At 48.9% G+C, this 16559-nt stretch overlaps 2 protein-coding genes across 15 annotated transcripts in view; both read right to left on the bottom strand.

The window, feature by feature from the left end:
* Ilf3 (interleukin enhancer binding factor 3) overlaps positions 1 to 4052 on the bottom strand; it is a 37309-nt gene extending 33257 nt beyond the window's left edge. For all 10 annotated transcript variants that reach the window (XM_051156001.1, XM_051156006.1, XM_051156005.1 and 7 more), the window contains exon 1: positions 3970 to 4052. The gene's annotated coding sequence lies outside the window, so the exon portion shown is untranslated. The remainder of the gene's footprint in view (positions 1 to 3969) is intronic.
* A 7582-nt stretch (positions 4053 to 11634) lies between these two features.
* Slc44a2 (solute carrier family 44 member 2) overlaps positions 11635 to 16559 on the bottom strand; it is a 31299-nt gene continuing 26374 nt past the window's right edge. For 3 of the 5 annotated variants that reach the window (XM_051155999.1, XM_051155998.1, XM_051155996.1), the window contains exons 20-23: positions 16421 to 16509; positions 13090 to 13174; positions 12535 to 12706; positions 11635 to 12026 (exon numbers count right to left, since the gene is read on the bottom strand). In XM_051155999.1, the coding sequence (XP_051011956.1) occupies positions 12582 to 12706; positions 13090 to 13174; positions 16421 to 16509 (299 nt within the window). In that variant the 3' untranslated portion in view covers positions 11635 to 12026; positions 12535 to 12581. The remainder of the gene's footprint in view (positions 12027 to 12534; positions 12707 to 13089; positions 13175 to 16420; positions 16510 to 16559) is intronic. The other 2 variants (XM_051156000.1, XM_051155997.1) reach the window with 1 other exon arrangement.

Genomic DNA, 16559 nt, shown 5'->3' with positions numbered 1-16559 from the left:
TGAGTTTGAGGCCAGTCTAGTCTACACAGTGAGTTCCAGGCTGGAAATGCACAGTGAGACCCTGTTTCAAGAGAGGGAGGAAGGGAGGCAGGGTGGTTAAGAGCATATTCTGCCCTTTGTAGAGAATCTACAGTCAGTTTCCAACACTCATGTAACTCCAGCTCCAGAGGACTCTAACATCATCTTCTGGCCTCTGACAGCACCTGCACTCACATGCATGCATGCACACACACATTCAAAAGTAAAATAAATCTTTTAAACAAAATCTGGGTGTGGTGGCCCACACCTTTAATTCCAGGTCAGCCTGATCTACACAGAAAGTTCCAGGACAGCCACAGCTATGTCAAAGAAACAGAAAGAAAAGGTTGCACAAACCCAAAGCTCAGCAGGCAGGTTGAGTTCACAGATATCACAGGCCAGCCAAGACTGCCTAGTGAGACCCTGACTCAATAAAGGGGGGCAGAGCCAGGTGGTGGTGGCACACATCTTTAATCTCAGCAGAGGCAGATGGATCTCTGTGAGTTCGAGGCCAACCTGGTCTACAAAGAGAGTTCCAGGACAGCCAAGGTTACACAGAGAAACCCTGTCTCAGAAAACAAAAAAAGGGGTGCAGTTGGGGGGGGGGACCTTGGGGTTAAGAACTCATACTGCTCTTGCAGAGGACTCATTTAATCCCCAACACCCACAACGGGCGGTGGGTCGCTCACAACTACCTGCCTATGACTTCAGCTGTAGGGCAATCCAACAAATATCTCAGGCCTCCTTGGCCACCTGTACTCACCTGCACATACCCACACAGACACACGTAATTAAAACATTTTACAATGTAAAGAAAAAAGACTTGGATAATAAATAATAATAGATAAGGAATACACCTTTAATCCTAGCACTCAGGAGGCAGAGGCAAGCAATTTCTTCAGTTTGAGATCAGCCCAGTCTACAAAATCAGTTCCAGGATAGCTAGGACTACACAGAGAAACCCTATCTCAAAGAACCAAAATAAGTATAATTGAACAATTTTTCAAACTAGTTGAAGGACTACAACCATAGCTAGTAGTTTAGACTGTGTTGCACAAGTCCTTGGGTACCATCTCCCAAAAACCATACACATACACAAGTGGCAAGAGAGAAAACAAACTACTACCCTAGTTTTTCCTTTTAACTTTGTTTTGTTTTTCGAGACAGAGTTTCTCTGTATAGCCTTGGCTGTCCTGGACTCACTCTGTAGACCAGGCTGCTCTCGAACTCACAGAGATCCACCTGCCTCTGCTTCCTGAGTGCTGGGATTAAAGGCGTGCACCACCATGGCTGGCTTCTTTTAACTTTTTATTAGTCTTGTTTATTGTGTGTGTGGTGAGGAACACCTTTTTTGAGTTCTGTCATTTCATGTGGGTTCTGGGGACAGAACTAAGTTGTCAAGCTTGGTGGCAAGTACCTTTACTCACTGAACCATCTTGCGTGCCCTCAGTTATATTCTCAGTATCTTCATTAGAAACAAGAATTTCAACTAGACATCCACAAAACATTAAAAAAGGAGAGAAGCTAGGGACTGGAGATGGCTCATGTGCTTGCAGAAAAGGATTCAATTCCCAGAATCCACATGGTGGTTCACAACCATCCATAAGTCTAGTTTCATGTGATCCAATGCCCTTTTCTGATCTCCTCAGGTACGAGGCACAGACATGTGGTGCTGACATACATGCAGGCAAAACATCTATATGCATAGAAGAAAAAGCAGTGACTTCAAAGTGTCCAACTTTCCACTGCTATAAATAGATCACCTAAGAATGTCTGGTAAAAATTATCAAGGGCTGGCGGATGTGATTGAACAAGCCTTTAATCCCAGAACTCAGGAGGCAGAGGCAGGAGGATCGCTGTGAGTTCGAGGCCAGCCTGGGCTACAAAGCAAGTCGGGACAGCCAAGGCTATGCTACGGAGAAACCCTGTCTTGGAGAAAAAAAAAAAAAAAAAGAAAGAAAGAAAGAAAGAAAAAGGAAAACTCGAGGACCTAACATACCCAAACTATTAAGTACTTAGAAAACAGTGCAGATGGGGCTCCCCCACCCCTCCCTTCCCTACTGTTGCAGCACTTACTAGCGAAGCAAGGAGGTGAGGCAGCCACCACAGCTTCAGACACAGCTGCAGAAGGCTGCCACAAGACTCTCAAGTCCAGCTCATCGCTCCAGAGGCCACTCACTACCCTCTCCCTCTTCATCCTTTGTGGAAACTTAGGTCAAGCCTCTTTCTGCTCAAATTCTAAACCACTGCAAATAGTAAATAAATCTTTCCCAAGTTCAAGACCAGCCTGGGCTACACAGACACAACTTCAAAACAGAAGGGGGAAAAAAGAGCAAAACCTTACCAAGTATTCTTGTCAATGACCAGAAGAACGTGAGAGAAACAAGAAACAGCACTCACAGAGTACTCACAGTAACTAGAGCCTACAAAACAATACTAAAAGGAGCCAAAGTAACTTGCCTACAGGCATCCACCAAGTTCCATCAGAAAAACTGAAAACAATAAGGCACTTTTCGTCTCCAGTAGGGGAGGAATCCCAAGCTGGTCCAAACTCAGCGGATAGAGACTGATATAGCGCCCAGCGCTGCCAACGCCAGCCTAGCACTGATCACCAGCCTCCAATCGGGACTGCAGCCTTCCAGCCAATCTCCAAGGCCTGCAGATTCCATTCACAGGCTGGGTGACTGCAGTAGCTGAGGCCACACTCAAAAGTGGTACAACTCTACTCAAACAACAGAGGATCCCACCTACAGAAACCTGCGGGGAAGACCCTGGACAGGTCCTAAACTTGAACCGTAACTTTCGATAGCACTTCTTTTCCTGTGTACACGATATCCTCACACTGAACACTTGAAATAGAACAGAATTTTGAACCAGACAGATACATTCGCAATACTCGAATCCCAAAACCACAGAAACTAAGGCCTCTTACCTGATCCACCACGTGTCCTAAACAGCAACTTAGCAGCAATTTTACTAAGAGATGGCTTACTCTTTCCCTGCTTGGATCCTTGCGAGGGGAAAAGGGCGGGACGGGGAAGGGGAATTACACAGATCGTTATACACCTCAAGTAGCGTATCTGAATTGTGAATTCCCATCACTCAACTACTTAAATAAATAAAATTTAAAGCACGCACGAAACATGCCTCTAACATCACACCATACCACCGTTTTGGGGGTTGGAGCTTCAACAACCTGGGAAATACCATCAATGAAAACCATCTGGTCTGAAAGTCGGGAAACCCAAACGGTCTTAAGTTTCGGTGTTGATTTGGAAGAAACCTACAAATCCAGACTTTGAGAACCCGATGAAACTCATAAAGGCTTCGCTCAACGATGGTCTAGGGAAGGGGTTTTCAGGTCCGTGTTCAGGACAAAGAGGAGATACTTTCCCGCCTTGGGACTAGGATGAACCTGGCATGCTTTTATAAGCCAAGGATGTCGCTGAACAAAGAGGTAAAGCGGGTGAAGGAGGGAGACCGTTCCTTCTGCGCTCGCCAGGATGCTCTGGCTATGAGGGGGTGTGTGTTCCAACACGTGCGCGCGTGCGCGGGGCCGAAGCAACAGACAAAAAGCTCGGCCTGGGGAAAAATGAGCAGCCCGGTGACAAGGGGTATACTACAGTGCGTGCGCAGCCCCCGAGAGCTGCGCCCAGGCCTGGGCCGAGGGGGCCATGAAGGGGGGAGAATGGATGCGCGCGCACAGGGGCACAGCCGCCGCCATTTTGTTTCATAGGCACAATGGGGGAGAGTAACGGCCAAGCGCGGGAGCGAGGCCGGAGGCGGAGGAAGTAGCGAGACGCCTAGGGGTGGACGATCAGAGCGGAGGGGAGGGTCGGCGGACTGGCAACAACCCTGTCACTCGCGTCCCCACAGCTCAGCCTGCGCTGACAAGTGGGAGGACGGGCGGGGGGGAGGGGCGGAGGCGGGAGACGCCACATTGCCGCTTACCTTGTCGGCGCTCCGGTCCCTCGGCCTCAGCCGCCGCCGCCCTCCTGCCACCAGCCTTCCGGAGTCTTCACAACCCCCCTCAAAAAAAAAAAAAAAAAAAGGCCACGCGGTTTTTGCCGGGGCTGCTCCAGTCCCAACTGCAATGGCGAGAAGAGGAGGAGGAGGAGCCGGGGGCCGGGGGCGAGCGGGCCGGCGGGCGCGCGCCGGGGAGGTGCAGGGCCACGTGACTGGTAGAGCCCCGCCCCTGGGTCACGTGGGCGAGCGACGTGGGCCCAACCCCCAGTGGGCGGGTGGAACGGAAGGGGCGGAGGAGGGGACGGGCCACATCTCGTGACCTCGACATAGTGGCAGCGCCTACTTGCGTGACGTTAATGCCTAGCTTTGGTGAGTCACATGATAGTGGCTGCCTCTGCTTTTTTGTCACGTGACAGGGACTTTTGTTGTTGTTTCTGGGCTCGTTTTCCCTATTGGTAGACCTGTGTCACCTGACGAGATCCCATCTGGTTCCTTTCTCCTAACTCCCCCCCTTCTCCTCCGCCCCCCGTGGCGGTTTTTCCGAGCGACCGTTATCACGTGACGCAATGGAGCAGGGGCGTGCCCTTGGGACGGCTCCCGGTCCTCCGCGTGCGCGTGCGCCGTGTTGCGCGGCGCTGCTGCCGTTCGGTGGCGGAAACCCGGCTGGGAGACTGGCGTGTGCGGTTGTCGCAGTGATGCTTGGTCCTGGTCTAACCAGCGGGTAGTCCAAGGGGCGAAGACACACGTTGTCACGCTGCTGAGCCACCTCACCGGTCTGCGTTTTTTGTATTTTTGAACTAATCGCTGTGTTGCCCAGGATGACTTTGAATTTGATGTTGCTGCCTCCGCCTCAGCTGGATTACAAGGCCGTGTCACCAGGCCCTCTGGGGCTTAAATAGATTGCCTCGGTGTTAAGAGTGCTTAGCATTAGGAGGCTAAAAGAACAAAGCTCTCAAAACCCGGCTCCCCTCCCTTTTTAGAGCAGTTGTATATCTACAGGGATCTATTGTTGTTACCTAAAAACACAAGTTGGCATCCAGCTTTTTTCTTCTTAACTCGGTTATTAGATTTTAGAGTCCTGTCTGACCAAAAGTCTGAAATTAAGGAAAAATTTATAAATGAATCAATTCGTAGGAGGTAGACCTAAGATGCTTCTGACACAGGAGGGAACACATTCTAAATGACATGTCTGTTCTAATAGCGCCACCAAGTGGCGGGCATGGTTAATGACGTTTTTCTGAGGTTGGTTTGCAAATGGATTTTTAAAAAATATATATTTTATGTACATTGGTGTTCTGCCTGCATGTATGAATGCATGTCTGTGTAAGGGTGTCAGATTCCCTGGAACCAGAATTGTAGACAGTTATGAGCTGTCATGTGGGTGCTGAGAATTTAACCTGGCTCCTTAGAATTGAACCTGGGTCCTTTGCAAGAGCAGCCAGTTGCTCTTAACCTCTGAGCCATCTCTCCAGCCCCCAGTGTTTTTTTTTTTTAATGTGTATGTGCATGTGTGTATGAGTGTGTTTTTTAATGTGTATGTGTATGTATGTCTGCATCACCTCCTGATGTTCAGTGACGTCAGAAGAAGAAAGGAGGTGTTGACTCTTCTGCAGTGGTTGTGAGCCTCCATGTAGGTGCTGAGGATCAACGCGGGTCCTCCACAGCAGCAGAAAGTGCTCTTCTGAGCCACCTCACCAGCACCTGAAGACAGACATTTTTTTCTCTCTCAGTCTTTCTCAGTATCTGTCTTTGTCTCTCTGTGTGTGAGAGACAGAGAGATCACACACAATGTATGAAGGATAGAAACATTCCCTGAGTTGGGTATCTCCTTTTATCTTTATGTGAGATCCCAGGAGTGAGTTCAGGCTGCTTATCTGCACCCATGTAAAAAACTGAGCCTAGCCAGGTGTGGTGGTACACACCTTTAATCCCAGCACTTGGGAGTCAGAGGCAGATGGATCGCAGTGAGTTCGAGACCAGCCTGGTCCATAAAGCAAGTCCAGGACAGCCAAGATAACACAGAGAAACCCTGTCTGGAAAAACAAAAAACAAAAAAAGAAGGGCGAGCCGAGCCCCTCCATATTCATGCCTTCAATGTCAGCACGCAGGAGGGTATATAATGAGACCCAGTCTAAAAGCAAGAGCAACAGCACTTTGTGGTTTCAGCAGTTAAGAGCACATGATGCCTTTTATTTCTCCCCCCCCTGCTCCCCCCTGCCCCTCCCAGCCCCCCCACCCCGACATCTTAATGAGGCCGCAGAGGCCGCAGTGGTTGTTGCCACTCTCCTAGCTTCGCCATGCTGCCCAAGGACGACAAGAAGAAGAAAGATGCTGGAAAGTCTGCCAAAAAAGGCAAAGACCCAGTAAATAAATCTGGTGGCAAGGCCAAAAAGAAGTGGTCCAAAGGCAGAGTTTGAGACACACTCAACAATCTAGTCCTGTTTGACAAAGCCACATACAACGAACTCTGTAAGGAAGTCCCAACTATAAGCTTATTACTCCAGATGTGGTCTCTGAGACACTGAAGATTCGGGGCCCAAGTAATTTACACAAGAAACACAAAGGGTGGAGATGCCCCAGCTGCTGGTGAAGATGCATAAGCAGGTTAAATCAGCTGTACATTTGGGAAAATAAAACTTTATTAAATCAAAAACTAAAAATTAAAAAAGAGCACATGACACACTTTTTTTTTCATCCAGCACTAGAGACCCTAACCTGGGCCTCCTGAGAGCTACAGCCGGGTATTAACAGGGAACAAGGCAGAAAAGAGCAACTGTGAGACAGTGACCTGGTGACTTAAAGCACCATTGTGCTGCTTATTGCCAGCCATACTTCATTTGCCACCTGGAGCAGACTGGCCTGGAGAAACAGCTGACCCAGACAATGGGCCATTGCCCTAAACAACCTGTCATATAGGCTGTGGTGAAATCTCCCTTGCTTACCTGTGGTCTGAGAGTATAAGATGAGGGTGCAGCCAACCAGTAGTGGTCCATGCCCTTAATCCCAGCAGGTGGATCTCTCAAGGTCAGAGACAGAGACAGAAACAGAGACAAAGAGAATACAAATTGGCTCCAGCATTAAAGCCTTTCAGGTTGCTCTCTTGCCTTCTCTTGTCTCTGTCTGTCTGCCTATCTCTCGCTCTTCCCCCTTGGGGCACCCCTCCTCCTTTCCTGCTTTCTCACTCTTCTACAATAAACTTCTCCATATTAAAAAAAAAAAAAAAAAGCTAGGTGTGGTGGCGTACACCTTTAATCCGAGCACTCGGGAGGCAGAGGCAGGCGGATCACTGTAAGTTCAAGGCCAGCCTGGACTACAAAGTGAGTCCAGGACAAAGAAACCCTGTCTTGAAAAACCAAAAAAAAAAAAAAAAAAAAAAATAGCTCTGGTTCAATAATGGCATCTCTGGAGAAATAGACAAATTAGGACTTTAAAATGGCAATGTTGAACTTCTGACTGAATGTGAATGATTGCAATGGCCCACAGCCTATTTGTCGCCACAGTATCCAACTGAGTCCCAACCTGCAGTTCCACTGAAGTCTCATTTAAACCCGCAGTCACCTGCAGCAACAGGAGCTGACCAGGCATGGGGATACAGCAAGGCACATATAAACTTGGTCTGCACAGTCCAGAAGGAAGACCCACACAGTCCTGCATGTCTTTTATGCTGAGGACACCAAGGAAACCCCATTGGCCTCCCCAAAGCATGAAATGTGGCCTATGATGCTGCCTCCTGAGGGGCTTGATCAGTTGTCAGTGCCACAAGGCAGGCACAAGGCTTTGGTTCTTCTGGACTTGCTTTGTAGACCAGGCTGGCCTCAAATTCACAATGATCCACCTGTCTCTTCCTCCCAAGTACTGGAGTTAAAGACATGCACCACCATGCCTGGCTTCAGATCTCATTATAGATGATTGTGAGCCACCATGTGGTTTCTGGGAATTGAACTCAGGACCTTTGGAAAACAGACAGTACTCTTAACCTCTGAGCCATCTCTCCAACCCAACCAGACTGGTCTTGGACTCAGAAATCTGTCCTTCTCTGTCTTCAGTGTATGAAACCAAAACAGCAACAATACACTTTGTAAGTTAAGGGTTCTGTTTGTAAAACAAAATTAAAGAATAAATTATTCCCAGGAGTGGTGGCACACACCTTTAATCCTAGCACCAAGGTAGACAGCAGCAGGCCGATTGCTGTGTATTCCATCTCCATGCCAGCCTGGTCTACAAAGCAAGTCCAGGAAAGCCAAGGCTACAGAGAGAAACACTGTCTCGAAAAACCAACCAACTAACCAAACAAACAAATAAAAAACAAAATCACAATACCCTGCTATGTTCCTTTCTCCCAACACATTAGGGAACTGGAACATCTCCAAGCCTATATCCTAGCCAATCAGTTTAAAATGCTTTCTCTACAAGGTACTAGCTAATCAAAATGTGTTTAGCTAATCAAAATGATGAAATGCTGCCCTCCCCAGCTTCCCACCTGGGTACCTGGTTATGGTTTTTCTTACACAATGCCAGGCTTAGAAACAGGCTGGTGGCCAGGCAATGGTGGCACACGCCTTTAATCCCAGCACTCAGGAGGCAGAGGCAGGCGGATCCTGTAAATTCGAGGCTAGCCTGGTCTACAGAGTTAGTCCAGGACAGCCAAGGCTACACAGAGAAACCTTGTCTCGAAAAACCAAAAGAAAAAAAGAAAGAAAGAAAGAAACAGGCTGGTGTTTCTAAAGTGATGGCTCAGTGCTTACCATGTGTTCTGCTTTTGTTTATTTCCTAGTACCCACACAATGGCCCACAGTTTTCTGTAACTACAACTTCTGGGGATCCAATGCCTCTCTCTATGGCATCTGTACTCACATGTATACACAGACACATAATCTTAAGTATAAAACCTTAAAAAAATAATAAAAACAAGTCAAATTTAATGAAATATTAAAGAAGGAGGGCTGGTGCTGTGGCTCAGCAGGTAGAGTGCTTGCCCAGAGTACACAAAGCCCTGGTTCTATCCCCAGCACCAGGCAAGCCCAGTGCAAAGTCACAGGTCTGAGATCCCATTGCTGGATAGATGGAGGCATGAGAGGCAGAAGGTCAAGGTTATTTTCAGCTACATAATGAGTCAGAAGCCATCGTGGGCTACATGAGACACTGTCTCAAAAAAAGAAAAATGGAGCCGGGCGTGGTGGCGCACGCCTTTAATTCCAGCACTCGGGAGGCAGAGGCAGGTGAGTTCGAGGCCAGCCTGGTCTACAAAGTGAGTCCAGGATGGCCAAGGCTACACAGAGAAACCCTATCTCGAAAAACCAAAAAAAAAAAAAAAAAAAAAAAAAGAAAAGGAAAAGAAAGAAAAATGATGGGGGCTTGGATGTGACTAAGTGCCAGTACACTTGGCTGGTATGAGCGAAGGTTATGTTTAATACAATATTTTGTATCAATAAGGAGGGAGACAGGGTTTGTTTGGGGGGCTCGATAGATTGAGATTTTTCCAGGAGCCAAAGAATTGGTAAAGGACAATAACAAAATCAGGCACCAGGGGGCAGCAGTACACCTGCAGTCTGGCTGGCAGGGAGTCCGACAAGAAGATAGAACCACTCTGAAGTGAAGCTGGTTTAGCAACTGACAGCACTTGCCACCAAACCTGGGGACCTGAATTCCATCCCTAGGAGACATGTGCGCCCACACATGGTGGCTCACAGTTCCAGAGGATATGACACCTTCTTCTTGCCTCTGCATACAACAAATATGCACTTGGTACACAGACATCATACATAAGACATAAGACACCCATACACATAAAATAGGTTTCTAAAGGGTTTGTTTTTTTAGATTTATTATGTATACAGTGTTCTGCCTGCATGTACATCTGCAGGCCACAAGAGAGCATCAGATCACATTACACATGGTTGTGAGCCACCACGTAGTTGCTGGGAATTGACCTTTGGAAGAACAGGCAGTGCTCTTAACCACTGAGCCATCTCTCCAGCCCTAAAGTTTTTTTGCTTTTGGGGTGTGTGTGCGCGCGCGTGCGCGTGAACACTGGTGTTTTACCTGGATGTATGTCTGTATGAGGGTGTCAGGTCTCCTGGAACTGGAGTTACAGGCAGTTGTGAGCTGCCATGTAGGTGCTGGGAATTGAACACAGATCCTCTGGAAGAACAGCCAGTGCTCTTAATCTTTGAGATCTCACTCCAGGCCTAGATTTTTAAATTAAAAATACTTAAAAAAAAAAAAAAAAAAAAAAAAAAGAGGCTGGGTGCACACCTTTAATCCATCCCAGTACTTGGGAGGCAGAGGCAGGCAGATTGCTGTGAGTTCGAGGCCAGCCTGGTCTACAAAATGAGTCCAGGACAGCCAAGGCTACACAGAGAAACCCTGTCTCAAAAAACCAAATAAATAAAATAAAATAAAATAAACAAAAGTACTTGTTTGTGTCTGCATGTGGATCTGTGCATGTGAGTGTGGGTGTCCAAGGGGGCCAGTGGTGTCAGATTCCCTGGAGCCCACGTTACAGGAGGCTCTGCATTGCCTGACAAGGATGCTGATACTCAACCTGGGTCCTCTGTAAGAGCAGAATGCACACAGACCCCCTGAGCCATCTCTCCAGATCCATCCTTCTCTTTTTCCATTTTTTGGGGGGAGGGGGGCTCAGAGATGCCCAAGCACTAAAGCGCTCACTCCCAGCAGCCTCCCACATTCCTACTATAAACACACCAAGTCAGGATCTGTACAAGAGGCACTTTATTAAAATGTTGGAATGCAGTTACGTAAGCATAGAGCTGGGCATACAAGAGAAGAGTGGGGTGGGATGGCACGCACAAGGCAGGCACAGGAAACCACAGATCCCAGGCTGGCAGCCTGTTTTCAAGGTCCTGGTATGTTACTGGTAGGCAAAGTAGGGGTGAGGGGAGGGTCTTAGCATACGACAGGAGAAGTGAGCCAGTTCAAGAAGTTTGGCAAAAAGATTCTCTAGAGTGTCAGGTGAAAGAACAAGATATACCTAGTTAGCCTGGAATACATAACACACCCACACCTCAGCCCTGAAACCAGCCCTTGGGTGAACTTAAGTTTCTTTCCTCTTACAAAGACAGCAGTGTGGAGCACTGGCAGAGAAAGGCGCTGGGAGGGAGGCGGGCCCTCTCATCCATTTCCCAGCTTGGACGGGGAAGCCTCAAGTTTTCCACTAAGAGGCCATCAGCCAAAGCCACTCTGTGGGACCTAACCACAGAGGCCCGCTCCTCATAGCCGCTCCCAACCACTACCCTTCCCACTCCCTCTCCGGGGCTCTCTTTATCCTCCGGTTCTGCGTGCACACTCCTTCCTGTGACCCCAGCCACCCCAGGCTAGAGGTGGGGTGACAAATGAAGGCACTCGTGGTGGCTCCATCCAGCTGTGGAGCCCGATGGGATAAAAGCAGATAGACCCCTTACTGTGTGTCAGGTTAAAAAAGTAGAAGTGAGAATGTATCTGTTGGCCCTTGGGCTGCATCGGCCCCCGGGATCCACTTCTGGCCTCACTGGAGCAGGCAGGGGAGCTTGGAGCCGGGGTTCACTGAGCCCACTGGCAGAGGTTCTCTCATCCAGTCTTTTCCTCTTGGCTGGAGCGGGCACAGGAAGTACAAAAAGCTTACTTCAGACATACTTGGGCTGCCGCCCACCCTCAACTTCAAGTAACTTCACCATATTGGCACCATGAGAGCCAGCGAGGACGGGAGAGACCCACTCTGTCCCATCTTCCAGGGCCGCACTGAAAAACTCCCAAGCGCCCTTTGGCATAGAGAAGAGATGCCCCAACTCTTCTAGGTCCCTGGAAATGGGGACTCAGGGAAGGTGGCAGAGAGGCAGTGATGTGACTTTAGGCAAGTCCGAGGAGCTGGGCATTCTGACCCAGCCGCAGAGCAAGCTCCCGGTCGAAGCTTCCTGAGAGGGGCGGGAGGCAGATGCCTTAGGATTCTGCTACCTTCTTGTTGGTTTTATTCAAGAGTTTCTTGAGAGTGGAAGACATGAAGTAAGGCCTCTCAGCTGAACCGTCATTTCTTTCCAGATCCTCCACTGTGGATAGAGCCCCAAAGCACGTGAAATGAGAGGGAGGCAGCTGGCAGGGGTCAGGATGGGGCACAGGGAAGGGAACAGAGGGCCAGAGAGAAGCTGGGGGGGGGGCAGTTAGAAAGCAACACACAGGAGAGCAGGGCATGGCGGCACAGACCTGTTACCCAAGGTACAATAAGAAGCTGAGACAGAGCAACACCAGGCTCAAGGCCTGCTCTCACTACGGTAAGTCCAAGGCCAGCCTGGGCAACTGAGTCAGCCGTTGTCTCCAAATAAAAAGTAAACAAGACTAGGGGCATAGTTCAGGCATAGAGCCCCTGCCTAGAACCCCCCAGTGAGGTGCCAAGAGGTGTGGCTCAGTGGCTGAGCCCCAGCCTAGAACACCCCAGTGAGAGGCTGGGAGTGTGGCTCAGTGGTAGACCAACTGCCTAGGCTTGGAAAAGAGAGGGGTAGGGAAGCACTACAGGAGTCCCACATTCCCAGTCAAAGAAGCGCCATCACATGCACAAACCGGGTCTCCAGAGGCCCCCTGGCCAGCTTGCCAGTCTCCCTCACTCTCTACTCCTCCTCAACTTCCTCCTGCTTGCCCGCCTGCAGACTCCCCTTCAATAGGATGTCTCTCAGCTCGGGCGACATGAAGTAGGGTCGCTCATGAGAGCCGTCATTCCTCTCAAGGTCCTCACCTGGGCCCCCCAGGAACCAGCAGGGGGTGGGAAATGGGGTGGTCAGGAAAGGAGAGGGGGACGGGAAAGGGAGGCAGAGGAATAACAGAAAAGAAGCCAGCAGGCATGGGGAGAAGAAAAGAGGGAAGAAAAAAAGAAAAAGACACGTGGAGACCAGAGTTAGTGGCAGCCATGGACCCCTCTCTAATCCCCAACAAAGCCAGAAACCCCAAAGCCAGACACCCAGGGGACAGAGGGCTCCAGATCATGTTAGTGTTCAGCATGGTGAAGGGGCCAAGAAGGTGGGACACGCAGGACCCGGGAACTCTGGGGTGAGGGCTGCTTTGTGTTTCCACTGGAGGGAGTCAGGGCCCCTGGTGGGCTGAGATAAAGGGGTCACTCACAGAAACAGAGGAACAGCGTGTCCACACACATGCCGTAGACGCTGAAGAAGCCATGTGCAATCAAATAGGAGCCAATGATCACTGTCTATTAAAAAGAGGACATTTTGTTCTAGCCCAGCCCCAATGCAGAACAACCCCACCCCACGCTGCCCTACTTCCCCCAGGCTAAGAAACAGCTCACTCCCATGAGCAGGCAATCCTCCTGCCTCATCTTTAAAGCACTTCTTTTTTTCTTTACCCGTAAAAACAAACAAACAAAAGAAAAACCCTATGGCTGAGCGTGGGAGTACACCTTTAATCCCAGCACTTGTGAGTTCGAGGCCAGCCTGGTCTACAAAGCAAATCTGGACTAGCCAAGGCTACATAGGGAAACCCTGTCTCGAAAAAACAAAAAATAAAAATGAAAGAAGACTTAGGTGTTTTTTTGTTTTGCCTGCATGTTTGTATGTGTACCAGGTATGTGTGCGCGATATCAATGAACATCAGACGTCAGATACCCTGGGATTGAAGTCAAGGGTGGTTGAGAACCCACATCTTCTGCAGGAGCAACAAGTACTCTTAACTGCTGAGCTACCTGTCCAGGCCCCCAAAACATTTATTCTCCAGCTTCTAGGTGTGGTGGTGCACACCTTTTGGAAGGCAGAGGCAGGCAGACCTCTGTAAGCTCAAGACCACCCTGGTCTACACAGAGTTCCAAGCCAGCCAGGATTGCATAGTGAGAAAAGTCACACAGCCGGATCCCATTTGGTAGCTGGTGTGTGTGTGAAGGCCAAGTCACTATCTGATGTCCTCTCTCCCCTCCTCAGCTTAAATGTTTGTCTTAATATATAACATATATATATATATATATATATATATATATATATATGGCATTTCATGGCATATCGCGCTGTGGTGTCAGAGGAAAACTTGGGGGAGTCACTCTCTTCACCTCACTGAACCTTCACTTTGCGCTTGTGCATGTATATTCTGTAGCCCAGGCTGGCATGAACTTATAATGTCCCTTGCTGCCATTGCACCCAGCCCAGTTTGCCCTCTTTGGAATAGAATATTTTTTTTTAGAGAGGGGGGCAGTCTCACACATCTCAGGTTGGCCTCAAAACACTAAGTAGCCAAGATGGCCCTGAACTCCTGAGCATCCTGCCTCTACCTCCCAAATGCTGGGCCTGACAGGCCTGAGGCACCATGCCTGACCTTCCACCTTAGCTAGGAGAAACCACTCAGCTACATTTCTTCCAACCTCAGGGCCTTTGTCCAGGCTGTTGAGCTTATAGCCCGCCCACCAACAGCAAATTGTCAGGTCCATGTCATCCGGAAGCAATGTCTAATATCTAGACTGTCCTAGCACTGTCCATGCTCCTTGAGGCGTTATCCAGCTGCACTGGTATGTGTGTCTGGGGCGTGATGGACTTGGAGCCCACATTCCACAGGGCCAGGGGGGCACATGCCTATAATCTCAGCCCTTTGGAGGCTCAAGTACAAGGAGACCCTGAGCCTGAGGCCAGCCTGCGGTGCACAGCAAGTTCCAGTACCGCCTGGGATATGTAAGAGATGGTCAGTGGAGCAAGTAGCTGCTGTGCAAAGCCAAGGACCTGAGTTCAGATCCCCAGCACCTATGCAGACGTCAGATCGGTGTGCTGGACCACCTGTAATCCCAGCACTCAAGAGTGATGACAACAGATCCCCAGGGCCAGCCGGCTTACCACAGTAGGTAGAACCAGTAAGAGAGAGCCTCAAACTCACAGAGATCTGCCTGTTTCTGCCTCCCGAGTGCTGGGATTAAAGGTGCATGCCACCACATCCAGCTTTTTCTTTTCTTTATTAATAGGGTCTTCTGTAGCTGTAGCTGGCCTTGAATTCACTATGTAGCTAAGGCTGACCTTGAATTTCGGATTCTTCTTCCTGTATTTCTCTAGTGTTGGGATGACAGAGGTGTGCCACCAGTATCATGATTGGATAATGCCCCTACACATTTGGAAGGTCTGGCCCGGGGTGACAATTTGGCTGCAATCCTAGGGTTTGGGAGGCAAAAAGATCAAAAGTTCTCTGCCAGCCTCGGCAGATCTTTGTGAGTTCCAGGCCAGCCAGGGTGACACGGGGGCCCTGTCTCAGTCAAGGAAAAAAGGCAAGGAGGAGAGTGCTGGGGAGCTGGCTCAGCAGACAGGAGCTTGGCTGCTTTCCCAGAGGGCCACACAGCAGCTCACAGCCATCTGTCATTGCAGGTCCTGAGGATTCCATGCTCTCTTTTGACCACCATGGCTATCAGGCACACATGTCCTACATAGACATATACACCAATACACATAAAATAAAAGTAAATAAATCTTGAAATTAGGCCTGTCATAGTGGCTCACACCTGTAGACCCGGCACTCAGGGAGGCAGAGGCGGGAGGCAGAGGCAGGAGGCGAGTCCAGGCTAACCAAGGCTACACAGAGAAACCCTGTCTCGAAAAACCAAAAAAGAGCCAGGCGTGGTGGTGCACGCCTTTAATCCCAGCACTTGGGAAGCAGAGGCAGGCAGATTGCTGTGAGTTGGAGGCCAGCCTGGTCTACAAAGAGTGTCCAGGACAGATAAGGCTACACAGAGAAACCCTGTCTCAAAAAACCAAACCAAAAAAAAAAAAAAAAAAAAAAAGAAAGAAAGAAAAGAAAAAGCAAAAAATAAGAAAAAAATTGAAGTTACAGCACTTGAGAGGCTGAGGCAGATTTCTCTGAGTTTGAGGCCTGCCTGGTCTACATAGCCAGCTCCAGGACAGCCAAGGCTACACAGACAAAGTCTATCTCCAAAGAAAAAACAAAACAAAACCTAAGTAAATAGGAAAACGAAAGTTTTCTATAATAATAGTAAGAGTTGGTTTGTAAAGCCAACAAATTAAAAATTAAATAATAGTAAGAGCAATAATAAGACATTATCATCATCATCATCGCTGACAAGATGGCTTAGTGGATGAAGGGACTTACCACCAAACCAGATGACATGAGTCAAGCTCTGAAACATATGGTTGGAGAAGAGAACTGACTCCTACAAGTGGTTCTCTGACTTCCCACAAGTCTCCCCACACAAACAAAATAAACAAATGCTAAATAACAATAATCCTAATGCCTTTTTTTTTTTTTTTTTTTTTTTTTTTTGGTTTTTCGAGACAGGGTTTCTAACCCTAATGCCTCTTAAGGAAAGTTCCTCCATTCCTGTGTGTGTACGCGGCAGGTTCTCGGTAAGTACTTAGGACTGAATTACCAATGACTGTGCCACCTATGACTTTCACCCCAATTCCACCTCCCTCCCCCCCTACTTCAACGCAGACCCTGATCTGTCCCCAAAGGTCCTCACCAGTATCGGGACCCAGTAGTAATTGAGAGGTGGGGCCGTATCTTGCACGATTCTGAGCCGCCGGGTGAAGAAGAAAAAGGCCAGGATGCCTGAGGTGGGATGAAGCGAGGCGGTTGAGTCCCCAGGGAGGACTCAGCAA

Source organism: Acomys russatus, chromosome 14 (assembly GCF_903995435.1).
Source record: "Acomys russatus chromosome 14, mAcoRus1.1, whole genome shotgun sequence".
Classification (NCBI taxonomy): domain Eukaryota; kingdom Metazoa; phylum Chordata; class Mammalia; order Rodentia; family Muridae; genus Acomys; species Acomys russatus.
The sequence above is the reverse complement of the archived record's forward strand: the minus strand, read 5'-3'. Positions and strand labels throughout refer to the sequence as shown.